This window comes from Anabrus simplex, chromosome 7 (genome assembly GCF_040414725.1).
Source record: "Anabrus simplex isolate iqAnaSimp1 chromosome 7, ASM4041472v1, whole genome shotgun sequence".
NCBI lineage: Eukaryota > Metazoa > Arthropoda > Insecta > Orthoptera > Tettigoniidae > Anabrus > Anabrus simplex.
The window spans coordinates 11,637,249-11,664,290 of NC_090271.1; the positions used below are offsets into that span (position 1 = coordinate 11,637,249).

Genomic DNA, 27,042 nt, shown 5'->3' on the forward strand with positions numbered 1-27,042 from the left:
CACTTGAAATATAGAATTCAATAGAAGCATCTGGACTTTGTATTCAGACAGGCATTTTATACTTTTAATGTGCAATTTTAATCATCTATGTAGAAGATCGTGATACTAATCTTACAGTCTAATTGCAACTTACGTAAACCTGAAAATTTTATTTTTCACTGATCAGTACAACATAATATTATCTATCAACATTTTATCCTCTCCACCATTTTATATGTATACAGTAGAACCTCGATCTCCTTTTTTGGAGAGACCTCGGGGGAAAAAACGTACAACACTGGAAAACGGAAAATCCGGGAACGAATGAACCATCAACAATTTGGCTAAACCAAACCAAACTACACTCTTCCGCCTACCAAGCGACCGCTGCTCCGTCCAAAGGCCTGCAGATTACGAGGTGACACATCGTCAATGTGACGAATCCTCTCGGCCGTTATTCCTGGCTCTCTAGACCTGGGTCTCCATCTCACCATTAAACATCTCCTCGGTGAAAGGTAATCGTAGAATGAGTGAACCTGGAACCAGCCCACATATCCAGGTAAAAATGCCTGACCTGGCCAGGAATCGAACCCAGGTCCTTCGGGTGAGAGGCAGGCAAGTTAGACCGTGGTGCCGGTTTCAAACAGTAATTACCGGTACGTGACTTAAAAATCTCGAAACTTTACATTCAGTTTTACCGGGGAAATTTCGTCAGTTTCCTCTGAAAACTTCTTTCAGTTCAGCAACTTTGATCAACTTTGATTTTCAAAAAATCTAATACCCGTTACGCCAAGCCAAACAACGATCGACCACAATTAGTTTTTAATTCTCTAATCTAATAACATAAAGCACATTAGATACAAAAGCACCCAACATATTGGCAAAATCCCTTTTTTTTAAATCTTTCATTGTAATTTGGTCACCGGTATACTACTGTTCGTAGTCAGTTGATGGAAATCTTGTACCGCGTAAATTAAGCCTACATCGACTTTTAAAGGTTATGTCTGAACTCGAGAATATGGTTTTGAATGTAAGTATGGATCCTCAAGTTCTCGAATGCATCATATTGCATTCTGCCCGTCACTAATTACAATAAAACTGGAAAGAGATAAAATATCATTAACACTTCCGAAATTACGGTTATTCGTGACCTTGAGCTCAGCTGGAAAGCGCGCTCGCTGTACAAGTCGTTACAAGTGCGAAATGATACGAAGTTTTTAAATGTAACGTGCGCAGATAAATCGACTGAGTTTTTTTAGAACATTTTAACACAAAAACGTGAAATTCCCAGTCTTATATTAGGACCAAAACTGTAATAGGCAATCCCAAAACCTCCCATGGCTTTATGTACCGGTATGTAAGGTGCAACATCTGTTCTAGTCTTGATAACATAATCGTATACAATAATATTAAAATACTAAATTTGTGTTACTTAAGAAGGAGCAGTTTTGATTCCTAACTGAAAGTCCAGTGACTATACATAGAGTACCCTGAGGAAAGTGCCGAAAACCTTTTCGGCGATACACTTGGGGGGGGGGACACACACACACATCTAATCCTGGATATAATGTAGACGTTTTGCATGTACGAACATTTGACGAAACTCTTTCCGTCTTCAAGTAGAGCTGTCGAAATGCGCTCTGTCTCCTCCCAATTGTTACGGATTTCCGAGGATTCTCTAAACAATACCAACCGAATGCGATGCTAAGATGGTCCCTTATGCAACTTCACCGCCGATCGCTTTTCCAGTAGTACTTCCTCAAATTACCGCAATGACGGGACGTTAACACCAAGATCAATGCCATAGCCGTCCTTTCGTGAGATACAGTTTCTTGAAAAACGCGTGATAGAGGATTTAGCATTGATGAGACTGGAATTTCTGGACGGTTGATCCGGGAAATCGTTTCTTCGAGGAACGGAGAATGCAGGATTTTTGCAACGTGATTTAATTAGGATGCTCGCGGGACCACGTAATTTGAACGAATAATGTGGGAAAACTTAGTTTTTGGGAACGTATAATCAAGGTTCTACTGTATTACTGCACCACATACTCAGTTCGCTCTTCTAATTTTTATTCCACAATGTAATTTTGTCTTAGGACTTCAGCAAATCAAAAGTGTATCTTATTTAGGCTGATGATGACCCACATAGGGTTGAAACTAGTCCCTTGATAACATGTTGTAATGTATTTATAGACATTGCAATTATTGTACAGTATTGAGTAGGTGGAATAAATTTTTGTTAAATTATATATAATCTTAATTCAATACGGAACCAATAATGAAATTCATAACCTTAAACTCATCCGTCAGCAGTCATTTCTCCTCCAGCATAAGGTATCATTCCCTACTGCTTCTATTCCATCATGATGCTATCGCTGGTTTCCAATGAATCAACTGCTCCTTGGATACGGTACTCGGCTACTGCTGTCGTCCCTCGCTGATGTGACCGGATTTAAAGATAAAAATTTCATTGTTCCGTATTGAAAAGTTTCACATTTAAATTGAAATAATAAATATGGTAGTTCAACCTATTCAATACAAGTAAATAAGAGATGTAGAGATTACATTCTTATTTAATTGTAAGTGGTACCGGTTTCGACCCCAGTCTGGGTCATCTTCAGCCGATTATAACTCGAAAAACAATGCATAAGTAAGAAAGAAGTTAACGGTCAAGTCCACACAATATCAGTTGAAGAGGCGATACAAAAATGACGGGGGTAGGCACTGTCAAATTTAGACGAAATGGAATGTAAGTCACTTAGGGCCCGTTCTACCATCTGCCGGTAAAGTGGCTGGCAGCTGCCCGGGAGGTAAACTACCTGGAGGTGTAAATTGGCTGGTACTTTGGCTTGCGTCCAACCACCTCCGCGCAAGCGCTAGTTAGCTACCCGGAGCTAGACACCGATATACGAAGTTGGCTAGACTGATTTTCAGCGATTTCTCGCTTTTGAGTGTGGTGCTATCTATCGTCAGATGCATGAAACCCATTTCGATTGTCTTATTTCCCTGTGCTTGCGTCTGCTGATTATCACAAAAAGCTTAATAAGGGGAGTCTTAAGAGTTATGGTCAACGATTCATGTCAAGATTTCGTGATTTTAATCTATGATCTTCAATATCAATACCTAATTGGGATTAAAATCTCGAGATTACATTTTCTTATGCCAGTTATAACCTGTCATGCAAGGCAGCGTTTTTGAAAGGCATTCTCGTAGTAGACTGGTCAAGTCGCTCGCTCCGTAATAGAAGGTACGCAGGTTTTCATCGTATTTCTAATTTTAATTTTAAAGTGTATTTTCGTTCCCTGCCGTTGTTCTTAACTCTCTTTTACGCGCTTCCATATACGTATATACACACATCTTCTTTACGGACTTATTGCCTTTGAGCATTCTATCTGCAGGCTTCTGTGAATTGATTAAGTATCTCCGCGATGCTCTATTTGCAACTAGTTCTGTGATGTCGTTTAGTTCCACATGCTTCCATTTATTGATAAAGTATTTCATTTTAATTTTTAACTTTATGAAGATAAAGTTGGAAGGTACTGTAAATGTAAAGAACTAATCGGGATAAATATCCATTCATAGGAAGAGGAATTCGGGAATGGAATAGTTTCCAATTTCTTCGAAATAATTTACAAGCCTATGTAAACAACTAATAGGGAATCTGCTACCTGGGCGACAGTCCTATGTGCTATTAATCATAACATCACTTGCTATAGGTAGTATACATATAAAGCAATTTTCCTAGTAGACATCATATTGTGATAAGAACGTATGAAAAGAGGCATACAGATTAACACAACGCTAATAATGGAAATAAAAAAGATTCGTCGCAATAAAGACTCGAACCTGCACACTTCGTATTACGAAGCGAACGTGTTAAACATTACACTACGAAAACGCTTGGGTTAGGTAGGATACATACAGTAATATATAGCTCGTGTTCGAAAACTGAAAAAGTAGAAAATTATAGTCCATTTGAAATGATTTCCAAATAGATTTTGATTTTACATCCTTTTAGAGTTTCTTTACGAAAGCCTTGACGTATAAAATGTGTTCCCTGCGCTACCGATGCGAGAGGCTGGTGTGACCGTTGCAACTAAAGGGAAGCATTAATGTTCAAAATCCTGCAATACAATATCGATCACTGTTACAGTATACTGCTTTTTTCAGTATACTAAGCTAATTTGAGTTGCATATCACCAGAAATACAGCTAATAATGTTCAGCTCTCAGAACTTGCCCGGCAGGTAAAGTCTTATCGGGCCCTCAAAGTGGCCGAGAAATTACGCGCCGGGTAACGACGATTTATGCTGCCGATAGCGCTACCTGGGAGTGGTCGGACGGAAACATCCTTTTACGCGGAGGGCAAATTACGCGCTACTTTACCAGTAGGTGGTAGAACCGGCCCTTAAAAGAAGTAATGCGTAATCTTCCGAGCATCAGTACGGCACACTCAATGTTGAACATTGTGAGACAGTGCCAACCATTGCGTGTGCCGTACTGATGCTCGGAAGATTACGCATTACTTCTTTTAAGTGACTTACATTCCACTTCGTCTAAATTTTACAGTGCCTACCCCCCGTCATTTTTATATCGCCCCTTCAACTGATACTGTGTGGACTTGACTGTTAACTTCTTTTTAACTTCTTTCTTACTTATGCAGTGTTTTTCGAGTTATAATCGGCTGATGATGACCCAGACTGGGGTCGAAACCGGTACCACTTTTAATTAAATAAGAATGTAATCTCTTCATCTGTTATTTACTTGTATTGAATACGTTGAACTACCATATTTATTATTTCAATTTAATTAGATGTGACCGGACTCATACAGGTTGCACGAATAGCCTGGTAGCCTCATGACAGTCTGTAACGTCACTCGGACCTCAATTATTTAACATTTGACTTAAGTTATTAATCATTATGATTGCCTATTGTGATTTATTCTATCTTTGTGGATTGTGTTTATATCACTACTCCCTACTGTCTTTCTAATGTTTCTTTACTCGCGAATACCGTTTCGCAGATGTCCGTCAGAAACTCCTGCACTTCAGTTTCGTTTCTGTAAAGCGACTGTCTTCAGTGCTCTGGCGCGCACGTAATATACCTTGCTCATGTCAGTCATACTGTCATATCCTCTACACTTGTTTACTGTTTCGAATACCTCGCGACTACACTGTGTCCATTCCGAATATCTTCATAAGAGCTGCGCGGATACTTTAATATTGTCTTCATGTTTATCGTATTAATTCACGCCCTTGCATAATTTACGCATCGCAATATTTTTGGGTCCAAAGGGGAGAAAAAGAAATGTACACTTCTTCGAACCTCCATCACGCAGCTCCAGATGCTTTTTTGTTTGTTTTACGAAATAAAGGTATTAACTACTCAGGTAGCAGCTTTCCTATTGCTAAACCGGGCATTCGAAATACCAGGCAATGTGCTGTTATCAGCCGGTAGGAAATACCACTGCACTAGTTCAGCGAGATACCAGTGCAGAAGTGATTAGTGACGCTCTATTCCAGTCTGGTGCAAATGTATTTTATGAGTGTTTCGGGTACAGGACATGCGTTTTCTGTGAACTCAATTGTTTGTTAGTACACAGTGAGCAAGTATTCAAGTAATACTGCATCATTAAATCGCGGTGATCGGTTATGCCGAAACATACGGGAACGGGGCAGTGAGCCGCAATTATTCAGTGTCCGAATGCAACACGCGCTACCGCGGTAACAGAGAACTGCACTTCAATCGACCAACAAGTCTCGCAAAGCATTTCGCCTGCCACAAAACGGCGAGTTTCCGAAAGTAGGAGAGGATCTGCTTAAATATATTATTTCGTTACACAACGCTGGATATGCCGTTTCTCACAAAATGCTGTATTTTAAAGGGTGAGAAATAGCTGCTGTGCGTGGGATCATTGTCGAATGTTAGCCGAGGCTTAATGAAGAGAAATGGTCTTTCTCTTTGACGATAAACAACATTATGCCACAAAATGTCGAATGATTTCAACCAAAAAGTAATTGATTTTCATCGCTTTGTGATGAGAAGCGTAAAGTGAAGGAATATTTGCTCTCCCAAATAGGAACCATAGGTCAGACACCAATCAGTTTCTATATGCCACAAAGTCAAACAATCGATAAGAAAGAGACATCAAGTGTTATCGTACGCGTTACCGGAAGCGAAAAGTGATGTACTGCAGTGCTTGCTATAACAGGTGATGGCAGAAAGCTTACACCGTATGTTGTTCTAAAATGAAAAACAATGCCTAAAGTAAAATTTCCGTGAGAGATCCACCTTCATATCCAATAAAAAGGGTGGATGGGCACTTCACTCGTACAGGATTGGATATGAACTATTTGGAGAAATATAGCAGGGGTCCCTCGTTTGATGCCCGGCCCTTCTCATGTTGGACAGTTTTCTTTATTTGCCGGTATGTCATTATTTAGTTTATTTCACTTCAGGTCGTATTGTCAGCTCGTAACGGAAAGAATATTTTCCACGTAAAGTAAATGCTAAATATTTCCCATTGTCGGTACTTCAAACCCGCGTGTCGAACTTACCTGATGTATCCTATTTGACTTTTTAGAAAAATCTCACGCCAAATGGCGATTAACCGTAAATGAGTTGAACCAGTTTTGGGTATATTATATCTGACGTATCTATTAATTATGAATGAATTGTAAATCATTTTTTAATATCTGAATTCCTCGAATAATTTACACATCCAAAGCTTTTGCCTGTGTTTTTAGTAAAAAAAGTGCGTTAATTACATGAGAAAATACGGTAACTGACTCCCGAACGACCCTCTCCGTACAGTATAAAATAATACTAAGTCTACTTCACTATAAGAATGAAATGAGACCTGTACAGAAAACAGAGATAATATTCAACAGTAGGTGTATTATAGGAAAGTATCACACGCCAATTCGAAGTTGATTTGATTCATGAAAAAGATATCCAAATTATATGTATTTAATTTATTATAAAGTTTCAGAATTTTATTAAGAGGAGAATTCTTATGGGCTTCTGTTTGGCATTTCTCAATGTAAATATGCGATAACCTCAAATTTTGTGAAGTGAACCCATGACTTTTAGGCTATAAAGAGCTCTAAATTTTACATGTAAACATTCTACACTGTTCTTTAACAAACTATGAATGTATTTGAATTATACTGGTTATTTTCGTTGGAAGGCAGTAATTCTAAATGTAAAAAGTCAAATGGTGAACACGACTTTTAGGCTTACGTATGAAGTAAATATAATCCGTTTTAGTTATTCATATCACATCATTCATTTTATCTTATTAATTCATCTGATGAGGAAGGGCATACGGTCGTAAAAACTCGCTACGAAGATTTGTCTCACTTCATACTTGACCCCATAGAGAAAAGGGATAGGGGTATTGTATTATCATATTATGCAATATTGATACAAAATAACTCAATGGCCAGTCATTTGTCTCTGTCAGTTGAGCAGTAGGCCTACCACACAATAAACCTGACCACTGCTTTCATTTTTTAATTGTCTTGTGCTGCTAATTTTCCTGCTACCGGCGTGACGTCCTCTTTACTGCCATCCTGTCAGCCATACACTGCAATCGAGGCCGAGAGCATTCGAGGTCCCGACTTTTTTAACCTTTTAAAAATAGTTTCGTTCCCAAAGAGTCCAAAGTGTGTGAAGCTATTCCCAAATGGTTTCTGGAGATTCTCTCTGATATTCCCAGCTGGTATATGTGTAGCAGATGCCACTCCTTCTGAATAAAGCAGTGTAAGTACGAATGTCAGTCAAACATAAACAAGATTTTTGTTTCTGAACATCACCAGTTGGTAGGGCTGGCCCCGCGCTTCTGCTATGCTTAGACGGGGCAGTTAGGGGTGGGGATAGCATGCTGTTAGATATTTCCTGCAGTTTCATCAGTAACGCTCATGATGTCGGAGCAACAGGTGCACCCCTCCACTGCGCAATGCATAATTATAAAAATTTGTGCTTGTGTGAATGAGTTAGTGGTGCAAACTTGCTAAAGATTGACTGCACAGTTCGGTGATCAAACATTGTCAAGGACACGTGTGTTTGCCTGGCATAAAAAGTCCAAGGGAGGATGAGAACGTGTGAAAAATCAGCAACACGATTGCTGTCCTCGGACCAGCCTTACAGAGGAAAACATCGTGCAGCTAAAGACATTATTGATGGCGATCGACGGGCGAGAGTATCAGAAATTGCTGAACGAGTCTGAATCGGTTATGGGAGCTGTCAAGCATCACAAATGATCTACTGTTCCTAAAGTGTGATCCAGATGGGTCCCTTGCCTTTTGACCTAAAATCTGAAGTTGAGACGTTTGGAGGTCTGTCAGAGGCTTACAACAAGGTTTGCGGAAGAAGGTGATGCATTTTTGAGTCAGATTGTCACCTGCAACGACAAAACATGAGTCCACCTCTACACTCCACTAAAACTGCTCACAGTCTGGGTAAAACCAAGGACAAATTGTGCCTACTTTTACATCCTGGGGTATACGAAATTCCCTGTACTTGCGGTAAGGTATACATCGGCCAAACATACTGGTTCATTGTTACTCATATCAAGGAACATGAACGTGATATTTGTCTCAACCAGCCAGACAAATCGGCAATAGCTGAGCACGCTCTATCATCGGGTCATTGAAGTCGTGTTCCAAGATGCTTAAGCTCTTACCCACACTAGACACTACAGGTCCAGGATTATACGGGAAGCTGTGGAAATACGTAGAAATCCTAACAATTTCAACAGGGACACTGACTATCAATTAAGTAATACCTGGTTGCCAGCCATTAAGGATTTACGTAGGTGGTTCCCTTCCCTGTCCCTTCACTATTGTTATTTTGTCTCAGTGTTTTCCAAATTCGTATGTTTCTCATTGCCAGATGTATCATTCCAGGCTTGTGTCAATGTCATATGTTACGTACACGTTATGTGACCCTCTTAAACTCATTCCGATGGTTCCGCAGCTTCCGCTTCGAACGCTAGCGCTGTACCGTGTCACTGTGCCATCTGGTGACGAATGAACGTACCCTTTCCACTTCTTCTTCTATGACCACATAGGATCACTTTAGTCAGTCTGTCGTTCAGGTCTCTTTGGAGGGATTGTTCAGGCTTTACGGTCCTCCCAGTACTTCTTCAGATGCTCCGATCTTCGTGCCCTTTCCTCAGTTGAAAATATGTGTGTTGTTGGTTTGTTTTGTGTAAGGGTAAAGCGGAGGTTTGTATTCTTGAGTTTTGTATTCAATTTTATCTTATTTGTGGTGTCTTCTGTTGTAAGGCCTATTTCCTTCAGATCCTCTCTTACTTCTCTGATCACCGGGCGAGTTGGCCGTGCGTGTAGAGGCGCGAGGCTGTGAGCTTGCATCCGGGAGATAGTAGGTTCGAATCCCACTATCGGCAGCCCTGAAAATGGTTTTCCGTGGTTTCCCATTTTCACACCAGGCAAATGCTGGGGCTGTACCTTAATTAAGGCCACGGCCGCTTCCTTCCAACTCCTAGGCCTTTCCTATCCCATCGTCGCCATAAGACCTATCTGTGTCGGTGCGACTTAAAGCACCTAGCAAAAAAAAAAAAAACTTCTGATCCATTTACATCCTGTTGTGGTATTTTTTGAGATGAGATTGTGTTGTACTAGTTGTTTCAGAAGTCTCAAATCCTGCATCCTCATGATATGTCCAAAGAATCCCAGTCTCCTCTTACGCATAGTATCTGTAATGGGTTCTAGCTCTTTGTACACGACTTTGTTAGGTATTAACCGCCACTGTCCATCTTTCTGGTATTTTTTGTTGATGCAGGTTCTTCCAATCCTTTCAATTTTCTGAAGTCTGTCAGTCTTTGATTGTTTATTCAGGTAAAAGAGTGTTTCTGCTGCATATGTAGCTTCCGGTTTTATAACTGTGTTGTAGTGTTTTATTTTTGTATTTATTGATAGACATTTCTTTTTGTAGATATCCCATGTTAATTTTTGTGCTTTAGCTAATCTATTTGTTCTTATTTGGATTGAGATTTTTCATTTAGGTTATGTGTTATTACTTCACCAAGATATTTAAATTGAGTTACTATTTTGATTTTATTACCATTTATGGTAATTTCTTTTAGCTGTGTTGGTTTTTGGGGCATAATTTCTGTTTTTTCAAATGATATTCTGAGGCCTATTTTATTTGCAATGTTTTGAAGTTCTGATATCTGGGTTTTTGTTTCTTTTATGTCCACTGCTAGTAATGCTAAATCGTCAGCAAAACCCAGGCAATTTGTTTTGATTTTTTGGCCAATCTTTATTTTGGGGGGACATTTCCTAAACCATTCCCTCTTTACCATTTCTAGAGCACAGTTAAATAATAGTGGTGAAAGCCCATCTTCCTGCTGTAGTCCAGTTTTAATTTAAAATGTCTCTGATGTTTCACCCCTAAACGTCACTTTTGATTTGGTGTTGGTGAGAGTGAATTTTATCATGTTTATTAATTTGGGGTGTAGTCCAAGGTGTCTTAAAAGTTTAAAAAGAGATTCTCTATGGATGTAATCATAAGTTTTCTTGAAATCTACAAATGTTATCACCCTATCTCTGTTTCTTCTCCTGTTATATAGTCCATTATCATCTTAAGACTCATGATCTGTTCAGGACAACTCCTCCACGGTCTGAAACCTCCTTGATATTCTCCTAGTTCTTTCTCTACCGGGCGAGTTGGCCGTGCGCGTAGAGGCGCGCGGCTGTGAGCTTGCATCCGGGAGATAGTTGGTTCGAATCCCACTATCGGCAGCCCTGAAAATGGTTTTTCGTGGTTTCCCATTTTCACACCAGGCAAATGCTGGGGCTGTACCTTAATTAAGGCCACGGCCGCTTCCTTCCAACTCCTAGTCCTTTCCTATCCCATCGTCGCCATTAGACCTATCTGTGTCGGTGCGACGTAAAGCCCCTAGCAAAAAAAAAAAAAACCATAGTTATTTCTCAAGTTGTAAACTTATCTTATTAAGGATGATTATTGAAAATATTTTGTATGTTATGTCTAGGAGCAAGATTCCCCTGTAGTTATTAGGGTCGGTTTTGTCTCCTTTGTGCAGTGGATGAATGAGGGCTGTTGTTCAGTGTTCTGGTAGTTCTTCTTTAATCCAGGTAGAGACAAGTTGTTGATGGAGGGCAACTTTTGCTGATGTTCCTGCATATTTCCAGGTTTCCGCAAATGTCTGATCTTGTCCTGGCCCTTCGTAGTTTTTTAATTTATTCAGAGCTTGGTAGACTTCCTTTATTGTGAGGGGGGGGGGATTGATGTTTTCTGGTGATGTTTTTATCGGGGTGTTGGTGTCCAAATGGAGTTCTGTAGGTTCCTCACAATTTAAAAGCTTGTTGAAATATTTAGCCAGAATTTCTGCAGTGTCTTTGTTATGGGCCAGCTTACCATCTTCATCCTTCATCAGTAGGGTTGGGGATTCATATTTTTGGAGCTGCTTTCTAAAGGTTTTGTAGTAGTCCCTTGATTGAGTTTTATTGAGTTGTTCTTCAATTAACTGCAGTGTGTCCTTATGATGTTGTCTTTTAATTTTCTTAAGACTTTTCTCCACTGTTTCATCACATTCACTGTTCCACCATTGGTGTTTTTTACGTGGTTTAATTGGAGCCAGGTCTTCTGCAATTTGTTTAAGGTTGTGTACTAAGTCTTCAAGTTTATCTGTGATTTTTATTTTTCAGTTGCTTTCTGGTAATTTTTGTTGTTGATTAGCTGGGTAGGATCTATTTTTCTTTTAGTTTTAAGGGCTTGCTTTTGTTGTCTCCTCTGGGGAATGAGTTTAATTTTAATTTTAACTACGTAGTGATCTGAACCTGTGTCCATTCCTTGGAGGATTTTGACGTTACAGATTTCTTTGTGGTGGTATTTGTCCATGCAGATGTGATCCAGTTGCCATTCTCCTTTAGTGTAGTCAGGGTGTTTCCATGTTTGGAGTTTTTGAGGTTTCCTCTTTAAAACATGTAGATTTTGAGATTAAATTGTGGTTTCTACACGGGTCAACTAGTCTCTCTCCACTTCCACTTCTATTATAACGTCTAAATTCTAAAGCTCATTGTTTAAGAAGTCTTTCTCGTGGACAGTCGAGATTTTCTTCTGATTATGCAGAGCACAGTTCTCTGCGAAACGTAAATAATTTCACCTTATTTTCTTGACACGGCATAAGCCCAAAAGCCTATATTATGTCTATAAGTACGGGCTGAGGTAGCATCAGTGGCAATACTTTAACTGTGTTTGTACAGTAACCCAGTTTTAAAGGATTTATCACCTGCATCACATGTTTTTAGGGCATGCATTTACTTCAGTTCTGTGTCTAGAACCTGTTCTAAACGGAAACCTGCCCACAACGGAGATCTTTTACTGCCCTGTGCAATTCCGTTATGAGCAGATTTAATTGTGTTAAACTTATGTATAGAGATAAAAACCCAAGAACTGTTCTAGAATACAATACAATTCAGGTTACTTCTCAAAACATAGCTGTTATGATGAAGTAATTTCAAATATATATTTGTCTTGCAATTTATTTAAAGCAGAATTTATTTTGAATATGATTTATGTTCTACAGGAATGCCTCCTGGAATGCCGATGGGTCGAGGAGGGCCAATGGGTCCACCTGGAATGAGAGGACCACCCCCTGGTATGATGAGAGGCGGTGAGTTTTCACTGCAAGTTTGGCACAGCTTGCCTCTTGCCTGGTGTGATCTTTCTTTATTTTTATTTCGGCGTTATCATTACGAATGTTGTTTAATATTTTCTATGATTACCAGGTATGTTTTGTCCTTTGATTTCTAAGACATTTGTTTTCTGACTAATGCTATGTATGCTAAGAAATGGGCTGATGACTCCTACAAACTGTAACTGATAACAAGGGTCAACACTCTTGTTTTCACACAGACTTCTCCCAAGATTGACTTGCTGGTGCAGTGTGCCACCCATGGTATTCATATCAGCCTTTTAATACCACAATTCGAAGGCATCAATCCTGCAACAGTCTGCCATCTTCACAATACAAGTTTCTGATGCATATGTTGTTGCGATGGGGAAGATAGTTCACACCAATATTAGTTTTGTCTTGACAGTGATGTAGGTATTCTTCCAGATGCGAGTTAGCTTTGCCATTGCATTTCTTACCATTGCAATATGCTTGTGGATATCAGGCTCGCATCTGCCCATGTTTGTGACGGTGGATCCCAGGTATTCAAAGCGGTTGATGGTCTCATAGCCAGTGACTCTTGTGATGTCTGGGTGGTTGTTGGGGCAGTCTATGATGATTACTTTGGTTTTCAACCGGTTAAATTTCAAGTCCACATACTCTGCTCTGATTTTCTAGTCTCCGCATCATGTTCTCTAGTTCATTCTCATTTTTTACTATTATCAGCGTGTCACCAGTGTATTGTAGACTGCTAATTATCTGGCTGCAAACCGTGATGCAACCATTCTAGTCTTCGACAACCTCCCTCATGGTGTGCTTGCTGTCGATGTTGAGGGGGATAAAGTGCGTCCCTGCCTCACTCCAGCAGTCAAGAAGATTTGCAAAAGGGTGTCAATGACACGCCCTCCACCGTATGTGCTTAATCAGGTTCACTAGGTGCCCCTGCATCCCCATTTCGATGAGAATTATCCAGAGCTTTGACCGTTGAACCTTGTTGAAGGCATTCTTGAAATCCAAAGAACACAAGATCATAACGTTGAACTCCTTAGTCGTCTTGATGATTTGTCAAATGTTCAGGATCTGCTTGTGCATTCCCTTGACACAAACCCTGTCTGTTCATCCGATATTTGTCATAGGTGGAAGGTCTTTAGCCTCTCATTCAGTATCGTGAGCATGACTTTGCTCGTATGAGAGATGAGGGCTATTGTGCTATAGTTCTGCGGTCGAGTGGGGAGCCTTTCTTGAACAGAGGCATGAAGATGAAATGGTACCTCTGCTCCGGCTAGTTTCTAGACGTCCTAAACTTCTGGCACAGGTTGTGAAGGATGTCCATGCCAGCTCACTCATGTTCCTCAGGACTTCAACAGTAATTCCATCAAAGCCTGTTGCCTTCTTATTCTGCAACTTCTTTACTGCATGTACCATTTCTTCCGTGATTATTGCTGGTCTAGATCTTCAACCTAGTGTCTTTCCATGGATTGTGACTTGTCTTGGAACAGCTTTATGCACTACTCTCGCAGTACTTTGGCTGTGCCCTTTGAATCCATGATGACGCCGTGTTCGTCCTAAATGACCTGCGCTTTTGGCTTTGAACTCTTGAGCCAAATATTTTACTTTGTCATGGAACTCTTTGGAGTGGTTCTCAGTGGCATGCCTCTTCAGCACTGCACACAGCCTGTTGATGTGTTTATTCTTATCACTTCTGCGAGCGAGCCTAATGTCTCGGTTCACTTTTACCATCATCTATTTATTTTGCAAGAGATCCTCATTCTTTCCATATTGAAACTCTGTTAAAAGGAGAACAATAAAACTTTTGATTTCCACCTATTCAATACATCAAAAACAATTATAAAATTAGGATCTCATCCTTATTTTATTGCTTAAATGTTAAAACATAAGATATGTTTCGTTCATATTTTGAACATCTTCAGCTATAAATATTCTTACAAGGTTAAATTAGTAACATTGTTCTAGAACTTACACTTATGGTTTGCCGTTAACAAACTTATCCAGCGTCGCCATAAGACCTATCTGTGTCGGTGCGACGTAAAGCAACTAGCAAACAAAAAAAAACTTATCCATAATAAACGTTAAAATTATTACGTCTTCTTATTGAAAATAATATGACTGTGGAGTTTGAAACTTTAAAACCTTATTCTAATATTTAAAACATGATGCCATTAGTTAGTCTCTGTATAAATACATTTACAATCTGTTAAATTGCTGAATGTCTTATTTGTTGTATACACATAAAAACATTTTATGAAAAAGTTTACGCCAGTTGTAACAAAATGTTTTAATCTGTATTATTGTTATTGTGCTTTTACAGCCGCATTGGACCACTGGAGTCAATTTCTGTCCGGTCTTCTATGATATTTTATGTTTTTTTCTTTTCCGATCTTCCAGTATTTCTTCGTTCTGTCTGATCTTCGTTGTTCTTCTGAAAATACCTTTTTAGTTGTTTCTCTTTTATCACATTTTGGTAGGAATCTAACTTGACTATTCTTCAATTTATTTACTTTGTTTGATTTATTCTTTAAATCCTCCAGTGTTATGTCTAATTCTTTCATGTCTTCTTTTATTTCTTTTATCCATACAGGTTGTTGCTTTTGTTTCCTAAGCTTTTCCAAAATTCTGCGTATTAACCTGTCTTGAGGTTTTCTCAGTAGATCACCAAAGAATGATATTCTCTTCTTTCTCATGAAATCCATATAGGCTGTTACTGCAGACAATAGACAAACACAATTCAAATAATTACCTGAGGGAACTGAGCAATATCACAAAACTTTCCTATTGGCAATAATATTTTTTCTTCTTCAGCAGGAAACTTTATGTACTGAGGTAAGAGTGTGGTGATGGCAACAGACACATTGTAAATAATTCGGCTGTCTGTGAGATGACTAATTCCAGGCAAATCTGCTTTATCGTCTTGAATTTCACCTAGTGCGTAATAATGCAGGGCAATGTAAATTCTGTGCTCACAGGCACTCCTCTATAGGTTGTATGATCATATAGGTTGGGACGTACAACTTCTATCAGATCTCTTGTACAGTAGAACCTTGATTATATGTTCCCGAAAACAACGTTTTCCCGTATTATCCGTTCAAATTACGTGGTCCCGCGAGCATCCTAATTAAATCATGTTGTAAAAATCTCGCATTTTCCGTTCCTCGAAGAAACGATTTCCCGTATCCAGAAAATCCTCAATCACGCGTTTTTCAAGTAACTGTATCTCACGAAAGGACGGCTACGGCGTACTTACGGATCTTGGTGTTAACGTCCCGTCATTGCAGTAATTTGAGGGAGTACTATACCATGGCTCAGGCGGCAGCGTGTTGGCCTCTCACCGCTGGATACCGTGGTTCAAATCTCAGTCACTCCATGTGAGATTTGTGTTGGACAAAGCGGAGACGGGACGGGTTTTTCTCCGGGTACTCCGGTTTTCCCTGTCATCTTTCATTCCAGCAACACACTCCATTCTCATTTCATATCATCTATCAGTCATTAATAAATTACTTTGGGAGTGGCGATCCCATCGTATTAATAGCCTATATATGCTTCACTCATTCCATCTCTGACCCGATCAATGATTGGAAAACAGGTTGTAGGTTTTAATTTTCACTATACCGGAAAAGCGATTGGCGCATTCAGGTGGTATTGTTTTAGAGAATCTAAATCATAGTGTCCACAACAATTTCGACAGCTCTACTTGAAGACGGAATAAGTTTCGTCAAATGTTCGTTCTTGCAAAACGTCTACATTATTGTCCAGGGTTACACGTTTATTTTTTTATTTTTTCGAGTGTATCGCCGAACAGGTTGTCGGCACTTCCCTCTGCACTGTATAGTCACTGAGCTTTCAGGCAGGAATCAAAACTGTTCCTTCTTAACACAAATTTAGTATTTTAATATTATCGTACGGTATACGATTATGGTATCGAGACCAGAACAGATGTTGCACCTTACATACATAAAGCCATGGGAGGTTTTGGGATTGCCTATTACTGTTTTGGTCGTATGATAAGACGGGGAATTTCACGTTTGTGTGTTAAAAATGTTATAAAAACCGCAGTCATTTTATTTGCGCACTTTACATTTAAAAACTTTGTATCATTTCGCACTCGTACTGATTTGTACAGCGAGCGCACTTTCCAGCTAAGCTCAAGGTCGCGAATAACCGTAATTTCGGAAGTTTTGATGTTATTTTTTCTCTTTCCAATTTGATTGTGATTAGTGTAAGGCAGAATTGAATATAATGCATTCCAGAACTTGAGAATCGATACTTACATCATTCAAAACCATATTCTCGATTTCAACATAACCTTTAAAAGTCGATGTAGGCCTAAATTACGCGGTACAAGATTTCCATAAACTGACAACGAACAGTACCGTATACCGTGACCAAATTACAATGGAAGATTTAAAAAAATGGGATTTCACCATCATGTTGGGTGCTTTTTTATCCAATGTGCTTTATTTCATTAGATTAGAGAATTAAAAACAACTTGTGGTCGATTGTTGTTTGGCTTGGCGTTCCGGGTACCGGTATTAGATTTTTCGGAGAGCTTGGCAGATCAAAGTTGCTGAACTGAAAGAAGTTTTCCTCTATAGGTTCGATTGCCTGCCAGGTCAGGCATTTGTACCTGGATATGAGGGCTGGTTTTTTTTTCCGTGGTCCCTCCAAATACGGAGAATCGAGGTTCCACTGTATTTGTCTTTGTAAAACGATATCTATTCATAAAACTGATACTGTTGTACTTCAGGAAGATAACTGGTCGCATTCCATACCTTTTCATACGTCTTCTCATCTCCCTTATTTTGCGAACTAACCACAACTTCACGTTGGACCTCCATATTATTGAAGTTAGTCTTCGGTTAAACTACTGCTAGACCAGAACTTAATTTAGTCCATACTAATGGAAAATGCTATCTATGAATAAGTAACACATTCGTCTGCTCTTAGTCCATAGTTAGATTCAGTACTTTTTCATTGATCTCTGGAGCAGATGCCGTTGGACGAAATGGCATTACATTTCCCATCACCAAGTGACTTGGTCAATCAATTCATTAATACGCACCGAAAAATATTGTCAGTGCTGATGAAACTGAATTTTTAAATTTTTTTATGCTGAGCCCAAGCGGACTTATGGTTTTAAAGGAGAGAAGTGCCAGCCGGGAAATCGTACAAGGGCAGGGCTCACTTTACTGTGTTGCAATGCACCCGGAAGCGAGAGACATCCTTCCCTCGCCACCTGAAAGTTCGATAAGCCACGATGTTTTAAGGGTGTCAGGCACTTTTCATATAAGTACAAGGCATCTAAAAATGCAAATGGTACAGTAATCCAAGAGTTAAAGCATTTGCACAGCAGAGCCAGCATAATTTGTCCTCATTTTTGAATTTTTTTCTTTCATTGCATGAGGTTATGTTTCCAGTGTTTTAACCAAGTGCATTATTTGATTACCGGTAATGTAAATGCACCATGTTGGATACATTTTGGAAATAGTGTTTTCCATGGCATTTGAACGGTTTAAACTGAGAATTAAGATGATTGCATGCATTAATGGGTCTTAGAATACTTCTTGACACGGCAAGAATTACCATTTCTAAATTACGAAACAAGGCTGCCTTGGACAAGTGTCATGGCGGGAAATCATACAAGGATATTCACTGTAATGTGTTGAAATGCAGACAGAAGCTAGAGACTTTCTCCCCTCGCCATAGGAAAGTTCGAAAAGCCACGATGTTTTAAGGACATTGGTTACTTTCTGTGCAAGTACAAGGCATCTAAAATGCATACAGTACAGTAATCCAATGAATAAAGCACTTGCACAGGGGAACCAGTATATATTTCTCCTCGTCTTTGAATAATTTTTTTCTTTTTTAAAAAATTTCACTGCGTGAAGTTATCTTTGTCGGTGAGTTATCCAAGTGCATTATTTCAATACTGCAGTTACACCTTGTTGGATGTATACATTTTTTAAATAGTTTTTATTTATTTTCCATGGCATTTCAAAGGTTTAAACTGTGAATCAAGGTTAATTGCATGCAGTAAAGGATCATAGAATACTTTGTGATGCCGCGAGGGTTGCCATTTCTGAATTACGATTTGGTGGTTAATTCGAAATCACGTAATTCGAAGTCTGATTTTTGCGTCCCAACAACTTCGAATTAACGAGGTTTTACTGTATATCTTCCAAAATAGAATATATATATATATATTAAACTAAAAATTCACTCATAATAGAGCATTAAGACAAAAGTTATTACTATAATTCACTTTTCAAAACAATGACTAAAAACAGGAGGAAAGTAGGGTTATGAGTTTTCTGCAAAACTCGCATCTACATTGAAAAGTTTGTTGATTGGCTCGTTTGGACACTCAGCATCATTATTGTCCTAACTTCGCTCTGAACTACCTTTCAACACAGCAGAATAAAAACCGTTTTGCCTCCTCGGAAGATTAATCAAAATGTTTCATAAGTTTCTTAACATCCTCTTTTTTCTTAACATTGACGTGATTTGATAATGTCATTACTTCTAAAGTTGGCTGTACTGAGCTCGATAGCTGCAGTCGCTTAAGTGCGGCCAGTATCCAGTAATCGGGAGATAATGGGTTCGAGCTTCACTGTCAGCAGCCCTGAAGATGGTTTTCCGTGGTTTGCCATTTTCACACAAGGCAAATGCCGGGGCTGTACCTTAATTAAGGCCACGGCCGCTTCCTTCCACTTCCTAGCCCTTTCCTATCCCATCGTCGCCATAAGACCTTTCTGTGTCAGTGCGACATGAAGCAAATAACAAAAAAAAGTTGGCTGTACCACTTTTCAACACCTCAACAATAATAGGATCATTAAAACCCCCACTTCTGTCATCTTGAAGGATAACTTGTGTTTCAAAATCTGGCTACTTGCTGATATCAGTATTTTGTGATATTGAGAAGGGACTGCTTTAGTTTCCACTTTTTTAAGTTGTTCCTCAATATTACCAAAAACTTTTGTGGTTGGTAAAAAAGAAAAAACCTCATAAATGTAAATGAAATCTGGACTGATATGTAGATATGATACTGTATAGGCTTTTGGGCTTATGCCATGTTTAAGAAGCCTTTCTCGTGGACAGTCGAGATTTTCTTCTGATGACGCAGAGCACAGTTCTCTGCGAAACGTAAAGAATTTCACCTTATATTCTTGACACGGCCGAAGCCCAAAAGCCTATACAGTATCATGTCTATAAATATGGGCCATGAAAGCATCAATGGTATGTAGATGTTGAGTTTTGATTTTAAAAAATCCCTCTAAAAAACTCCTAACAGTTTGAAGCTCTGTTACAGTGGTAGATGTTCATTTTAGCTAAATTCTGATGAGTGCAATTGATTCCTCTTTCATTAAACTATACAACCTCATATATAACTCATTTTTGGAAATTTTGTAGTTGAGTTTTGCAAAAACTGTCCTCGATTAGTGAATTAGTCTTCTCGCTACTACAAAAATACGGGGCTCACCAGCCTGTGCTATTTTGTTGTGGCAAGGTTACCAAAGAGTAGTTGAAATGTCGACAAATCAATGTATTTATTTTAATATCGCTGACTTACGGAACCAGCATTTTGGACCAAAAGCTGACAAGTAGGACTGTTCCGTACTAACTTGTAAATGCTAGTAGTTCAAGTTATTGGCACGAGATGGGTCTTGTCACACAAAGATTACTTATTGAAGTTCAGGGAATCTTCTAAATGAAATGCACTGTACTAAATTTCTAGAATGCTGTTTAAACATATAATATATAATTGCCTGTGCTTGTTAGTAAATGATCATGGCTGGTGATGATGATATCTTGAAGTGGCTAGAAAATAATGACGTTGATTTAAAGATGTCGGTAAAAAATCTCTATCAGAAGATCTCCATCTCCGTGTGTTAAGTAATTACAAGTGATAAAAACTAAGTTGTTCATAGTGAAGGGAGTGAGATAGCAACAGCGCGCTGTCTTTCTACTCTGTGTCACACCAGCCGACGGAATTAGTGCTTATATCACTTGCCTTCCAGGAGCTTGTTTCAACTTGTCGTGTTCTAATAGTGATGTTGATAGTTTCAAGAAAAATTAGGGTGACGATGACAGCAAGGCTCATAAAATAAAGTCGAGTGGCTGAAAAATGTAGCGTCATTTCATCTGGAGATTGCGCAAAAAATATAATGCAATGATTCACTACTGAAGACTGGAAAACACTTAATGAACCTTTAGGCATTGATCTGTGATGAATACTGATTTCTAAGAAAGTAAATTTTTGGCTGTTTTGCAAAACTGACTGGATAATTTTGTTTCTCTTTTTTTTAAAAAAAAAAGCTATTTCTATCCTTGCAGGGGAAACTATTGCTCAGGTTCCAGTGATTTAAAATATCAATTTGTCTCTATATCACTAAAATAAATCAAAGCTTGTCACTTGATATTAACCAGGAAAATGTGGGCCAGTATATTATAAAGTATCAATATCCTTCCTTTCCTGAACCACAGAACTAGGTCTGTTTAAAATAATTACATAGTGGAAGAAAAGGGGGGAAATATACGTATATATCTACAGTAAAACCTCGTTAATTCGAAATCGTTGGGACTCAAAAATCGGACTTCGAATTACGTGATTTCGAATTAACCACCAATTCGCAATTCAGAAGTACCAACTCTTGCCGCATTACAAAATGTTCTAAGGTCCGTTACCGCATGCAGTTAACCTTGATTCACAGTTTATACCTTTCAAATGCCATGAAAAAAGGACTATTTCCAAAATGTTTCCAAGAAGGTGCATTTACAGTATTCAAATAATGCACTTGGATATCTCACTGGCAAACATAACCTCACGCAACAAAAGAAAATGCACGATTCAAAGACGAGGAGAAATCTATGCTGGCTCCCATGTGCAGGTGCTTTATTCATTAGATTATAATGTATGGGTTTTAGATGCCTTGTATTCACACAGAAAGTACCCGATGCCCTTAAAATCGAACTTTCCTATGACTCTATCCTTGAACGATTTCCCGCCATGGCACTTCTCTCGTACTTTGGAAATGTAAACACTTGCTGCGTCACAAAGTGTTCTAAGACCCATTAATACATGCAATCACCTCGATTCACAGTTTAAACCTTTCGAATGCCATGGAAAGAACTATTTCCGAAATGTATCCAACAAGGTGCATTTACAATGTTCAAATAAAGCACTTGGATAAATCACTGACAAACATAACCTCACGCAACGAAAGAAAAAAATCACACAATTCGAAGACGAGGATAAATTATGCTGGTTCCCCTGTGCAAATGCATTATTTTTTGGATTTCTGTACTGTTTGCATGTTTAGATGCTTCGTACTGGGATGGAAAGTGCCCGGTGCGCTTAAAACATTGTGGCTTATCGAACTTTCCTATGATGAGGGGATAAAGGTTCCATGCTTCCATGTGCATTGCAATGCACTACAATGACTCCCATCCCCGACCCTTGTATGATTCCCCGGCTGGCAATTTCTCCTTTAAAACCATAAGACCGTTTGGGCTCGCATTAAAATAAAGCATTGTAGTTTCGTCGGCAATGACAATATTGTTCGGTGCCTACGAATTTATTATATGAGCCACATTTTTTTCGTCAACTGTCGGCATCGCCAGTGTTCGCGGATTCTGTTTTTCCGCACACTGCCTGTTGCGTGATATTACGGCGTTCCTTAAAAGGTTGAATACAAAAGAATTCCGATTTCATTCAACTTAGCATTCATGAAGCGCACTGTAGACCCACCAAAGTAAGTGCGGAAAGCTACGTTCCGGAATACGCGTTTTATTATGACGCGGATAAATTTCGAGTTGAAATTACTCTGTAACATACTATTGTTTTAAGCTGTAAAGGCAGTTTCGAATTAAAAGTCTGAATTTCAGTAATGGGGCTGACATTGTACTTCAAATTACGAATTATCCGTATTTCAAATTAAACAATTTAAACAACATGCAAAACTGTATCTCATGTTTCCGGGAACGAGAGCTTCCTCGAATTAGGCGGGATTTTGAATTAACCGATTTCACTTGTTATTCTTTAAAATATTGTCTTAGGATTCGCCACAAATGATCTTTGCTCCAATACGGCTGATGATGACCCCTAGATGGGTCGAAACTAGTACCGTATAATTTTGTAATTTTGTGAATATATTGTATTGAAAAGGTGGAAACATTTAAGTTATTATTATTATTACTTATTATATATTGTTCAATGCGGACCAAAAACATGAAATTCATAACCATCAATCATAAAGAATAAGCCAAACAAATACGGAATCAAGTTTTACATTGTCAGTGATGCAGAATTTGGTTACGTTTGCAACTGCGAAATTTATACAGGGTCGGCTGGGGGAACAAATAACACGGTTCAGGAACTAATAAATCGGTTATGTGGTCCTGATTTCAACAAGAGTCGCACTATTTATATGGATAGATTCTTTTCCAGTGACCCATTGTTTTATCATTTGTGGAGCAGAAAAACAATGGCAGTTGGCACTGTTCAAATAAAAAGGAAAAACCTACCAACAATTTTCAAAACAACTAAATTGAGAAAGAGTGAAGTGTTATTCAGACGTAAACAACATTTACTTGCACTCAAGTGGAAAGACACAAGGGATGTTTATTGTCTTTCATGAAGACATGAGGCAAAAGTGACAAGTGGTCAGGTAAAATGAAAGGGAGGAAACATAAACAAAGAAAAGCCCGATCTATGTAGTATTAGATTACAATAAAACTGGAGTGGATCATGGGGATCAGTAAGCAACTGAAATGGTGAAAAAGAAAAAAAAAAAGTATTTTTCCATACGTTTTGCATGGCTATTGTAAATTCCTTCATAATTTACAAGAAAACCTGGTCAAATCCAAAGAAAGCACATTTAGAGGGCTTTATGATTGAATTAGCAAACAAGTTTGTGGAAATGGGAGGCACTGACAATCCAGTATCACATATTCTGTTGCGTGATTGACTGGGAGGCATTTTGCTGAAGGAATTCCGCCCACCACAGGAAGGCAGTATGCGTCTATACTGTAAAGTATGTTCAGACAAAGGGCAAAAGAATAATGGAAAGAGAATTAAGAGGGAAGCGCGATAATTGTAGTTGGACTTGGGTCAGTCTTGGTCGAAGGCAAGTCCACGATATTCGATAACTCATTCTTTGATATGATTGATATTTTTAACCCTGTGATGATTGTGTCATTATTGGAATTGAATTTAAAGGCGGGACAACAGTTCTTCCATGTGAATCATGAATCTTGGGTGTCGACAGGCTCTGCTCTGCTCTGCAAATTCTTTGTTCCGCTCCGTTCGCTTGTGATTTAATCTATATTCTTTGACCACACGAGTGTTGTTCTTTCTTTAAGAACAAGACTTCCATATATTTAAAGAATCATATTCTGTTGATTTTACGTGCAGTTTTGGCCTTTTAAGGTTATGATATAATTTTTTTAAGTGTTCAAGTTTTTGTGTTACAACTTCGTGCTTCTCAGTTTCCTGTATTCGTTGGACTAATTACATTCGTTCCAGTGACTGGGAATACCACTGTTTAGCGAAGCTCTTTAAGTCCTAAAGAAGAAGAAGAATTACCTTCGTTCCGTGTGTGTGTGTGCGCGTGCGTGTGTGCAGCTAATGAAGTGTTTTACTGCCTTGAGTAAGGCATAATTTTATGTGACATTGTGACATTCAGTGATCCAGGTTCCTTTCGATGTTTCGGTTTGTTCTCAGACATTTTCATATGCTTTATTCCTATTGTAGATTATCGTGAATAAATCCAGCAAGAAACAGTACTTCCAGACATTTAAAGAATTATATTCTGTTGATTTTACGTGCATGCTAAAATGAAGAAAGATTGAAAAATTTGTTGCGCGGTATGTGGGTGTGATATTAATATTGCACATGGTGGGCGCAACGATTTAGGTGATGGTGAGTTAGTTATTCGCATTCAGACTTCCAACGTAGTAAATGATCTCCAGGATACAGGTAAATCCCTTTTCTTTTCATCAGTGAGAAACTACTTTTGTACTGCCTGTGACTACATCATCAACTATTTTCCACTCAAGGTTGATGTGTTAAAGCATGCTCAAGTTGCTAGGTTAGACAAAATTTAAGATGCACAGTTTTCTTCCATTCATTTTATTCTTGGAAAGGTTTCCTATCATGTTATGAAAGGAAGAGAATGAAACTACAGATGAGGTGGTGAATGAGTTCAGGTTGATGACACTTTGGTTGCAAATCACAATGCTGCAAGCGATTCCAGTTAGGCACAAATATCAAGAATTCGTGGAGCTGACAGACTTCTTTAAGTATAACCGAATTTCTAGAGTAATGCTGTCTATTCTCACCATACCCCAGAGCAATGCAGAATGTGAAGCTGATTTCAGCCTTGTGAAGAAAAATAGAACAGAGTTCAGATCATCCATGTCTAATGAATCTCTGGAGTTTATTTCTGTTTTGAAGACCAGGAGTTCTGGTCCTTCTTATGACAAAACATTTTCTCAAGACTTTTTGCAAGGAGCTAAAAAGGCCACAACTATGACTTTCAAGTCGAACTAGCGTTTGATGAAGGAAGTCCTGTTATGTATGCTCCAAACTAATATTCACCACGCCTGCTGCTGTTTAACATGGATTTCTTCTTGATTGTTATATTCATCTACAAATCATTGGCCTATGATGTAAGTAGATATGATTTCTTTGAAGTATCCTGTTTAATGCATGAATTCTTGTATTTTGTAGCCCCAGGAGTATTATTATTTTCGTCATGCTGGGGTACCAACAAATTAATCTAAAAAGCCACCTAATCGATACTTTATTTCTTTTGCCTTTGGCAAACTTAAAAATACATTAACAAACACAGTACATGTTTCGACCACTTAGTGGTCATCTTCAGCTGTATATAAAAATCTTAGATGATAACATTTAAAAGCAAGCACATTGGATCTTATAACTATATCCCATGGGAATCCAAAAACTATTGTTCTAGATGCTTTAAATGAATTGGAAGATGGGGGGGTGGGGGTTGGGGGTAAGGAGATTTATGTGAATGATACTTAAATTACAGTATCGTTTACAATTGTGTTTAAAAAACTTAAATGATGAAAAACATATTTAAAATATTTAAAAGCGTCTATGGTAAAATTCTTTTTGATAAAATTAGGTGGCGTGATTAAAAGTTCGTGTTTGTAACAATCTTCAGGCATTTGTGAGAAAGTAATAACTTAATTAAAATTCGCGTCTATGGTGCTGTTAAACACTTTGTTTTTAATAAACACACTTAAAATATTCTAAAGTGTCTATGGTAAGGCACTTATTAAAAAATACTTGTACTTGAATGAAAGTTTATGTTAGATGCACCAGTCTTCAGGTATTTATTGTTTATATTTGATAACTTCCTTGAGTGATATTCTTGTGGTTAAAAGGCCGTGTTGACTGTTTAACTTCCAAGAATTGCTCTTCGGAATGTGATAAAAGAATTTGTGTTAGTCGTTTAACTTGTTAAAACCCTGTGGTGGCTTCTGTTATAAAATGGCGATCTGATTCGGGCAGCTTGCCTCGCGATCTGTAACCAGCAGGAGATCATAATATATTAATATATAACATATGATAAAAGTAAAAAGCTCCGAATTCGAAATAGATAGCGGAAAGATATTTGTATTCGAGATTGCGTGGCCTTGACTTACCTTATCTGGCAAATGTTAATCCGCGTTGCCTTGGAGAACTGCCTTCGTGCACGACCTAGTGTGATAGCGGTGTGACATGGTCTGATTGTTCGTGGAATATTCCAGAGAAAGGGGAAGTAGAGTTGTGTCGTCATCTAGTACGTCTTGTGAGGGGGGAGGGATTACTGGTTGTGTTTCAGTGACGTCGTGTTCCAGTATTTCACTTGTTTGTCTTGTTTGTTTACTGTTTACCATTTCCACGTATTTACTGAATTGTTCGTATAGGAGGTTTTTTTCGTTCGTTTCGTTTAGATTCCGTTCCCTGTTCTCTAGTTTATCGAGAGTAATATGGATGTTTTCTAGGTTATTCATTAAACTTCCTTTATTAATCCTACTGATAATTTGGAGATCTTGTCTGATGTTAGTGAAATTGTGATTTGCCTCCTTCATATGAGCTCCCATAGCAGAGTATCTTCTGTATTTCTCTGCATTAACATGTTCCTGATATCTAATTAAAAAGCTCCGCCCAGATTGCCCCACGTATGTTTTTTTGCACTGGGTACATGTCAATCTGTAAATGCCAGATTCCTGGAATTCGTCATCTTTAAGTTTATTGACTTTATTGTGATTAAAAAATCTGTGTTTTGTATTGTTGTTGGTTGAGAAAGCTATTTTGGTATTGTGCTTCTTAAACAAATTCGTGATTTCATAAATCCTCGGGTTATTAA

General features: G+C 38.5%; 1 protein-coding gene across 1 annotated transcript in view; it reads left to right on the forward strand.

Annotated features, from left to right (window-relative positions):
• SmB (small ribonucleoprotein particle protein SmB) overlaps positions 1-27,042 on the forward strand; it is a 172,337-nt gene that overhangs the window by 116,553 nt on the left and 28,742 nt on the right. The window contains exon 5 of the mRNA XM_067150614.2: positions 12,560-12,646. Within this exon, the coding sequence (XP_067006715.1) occupies positions 12,560-12,646 (87 nt within the window). The remainder of the gene's footprint in view (positions 1-12,559; positions 12,647-27,042) is intronic.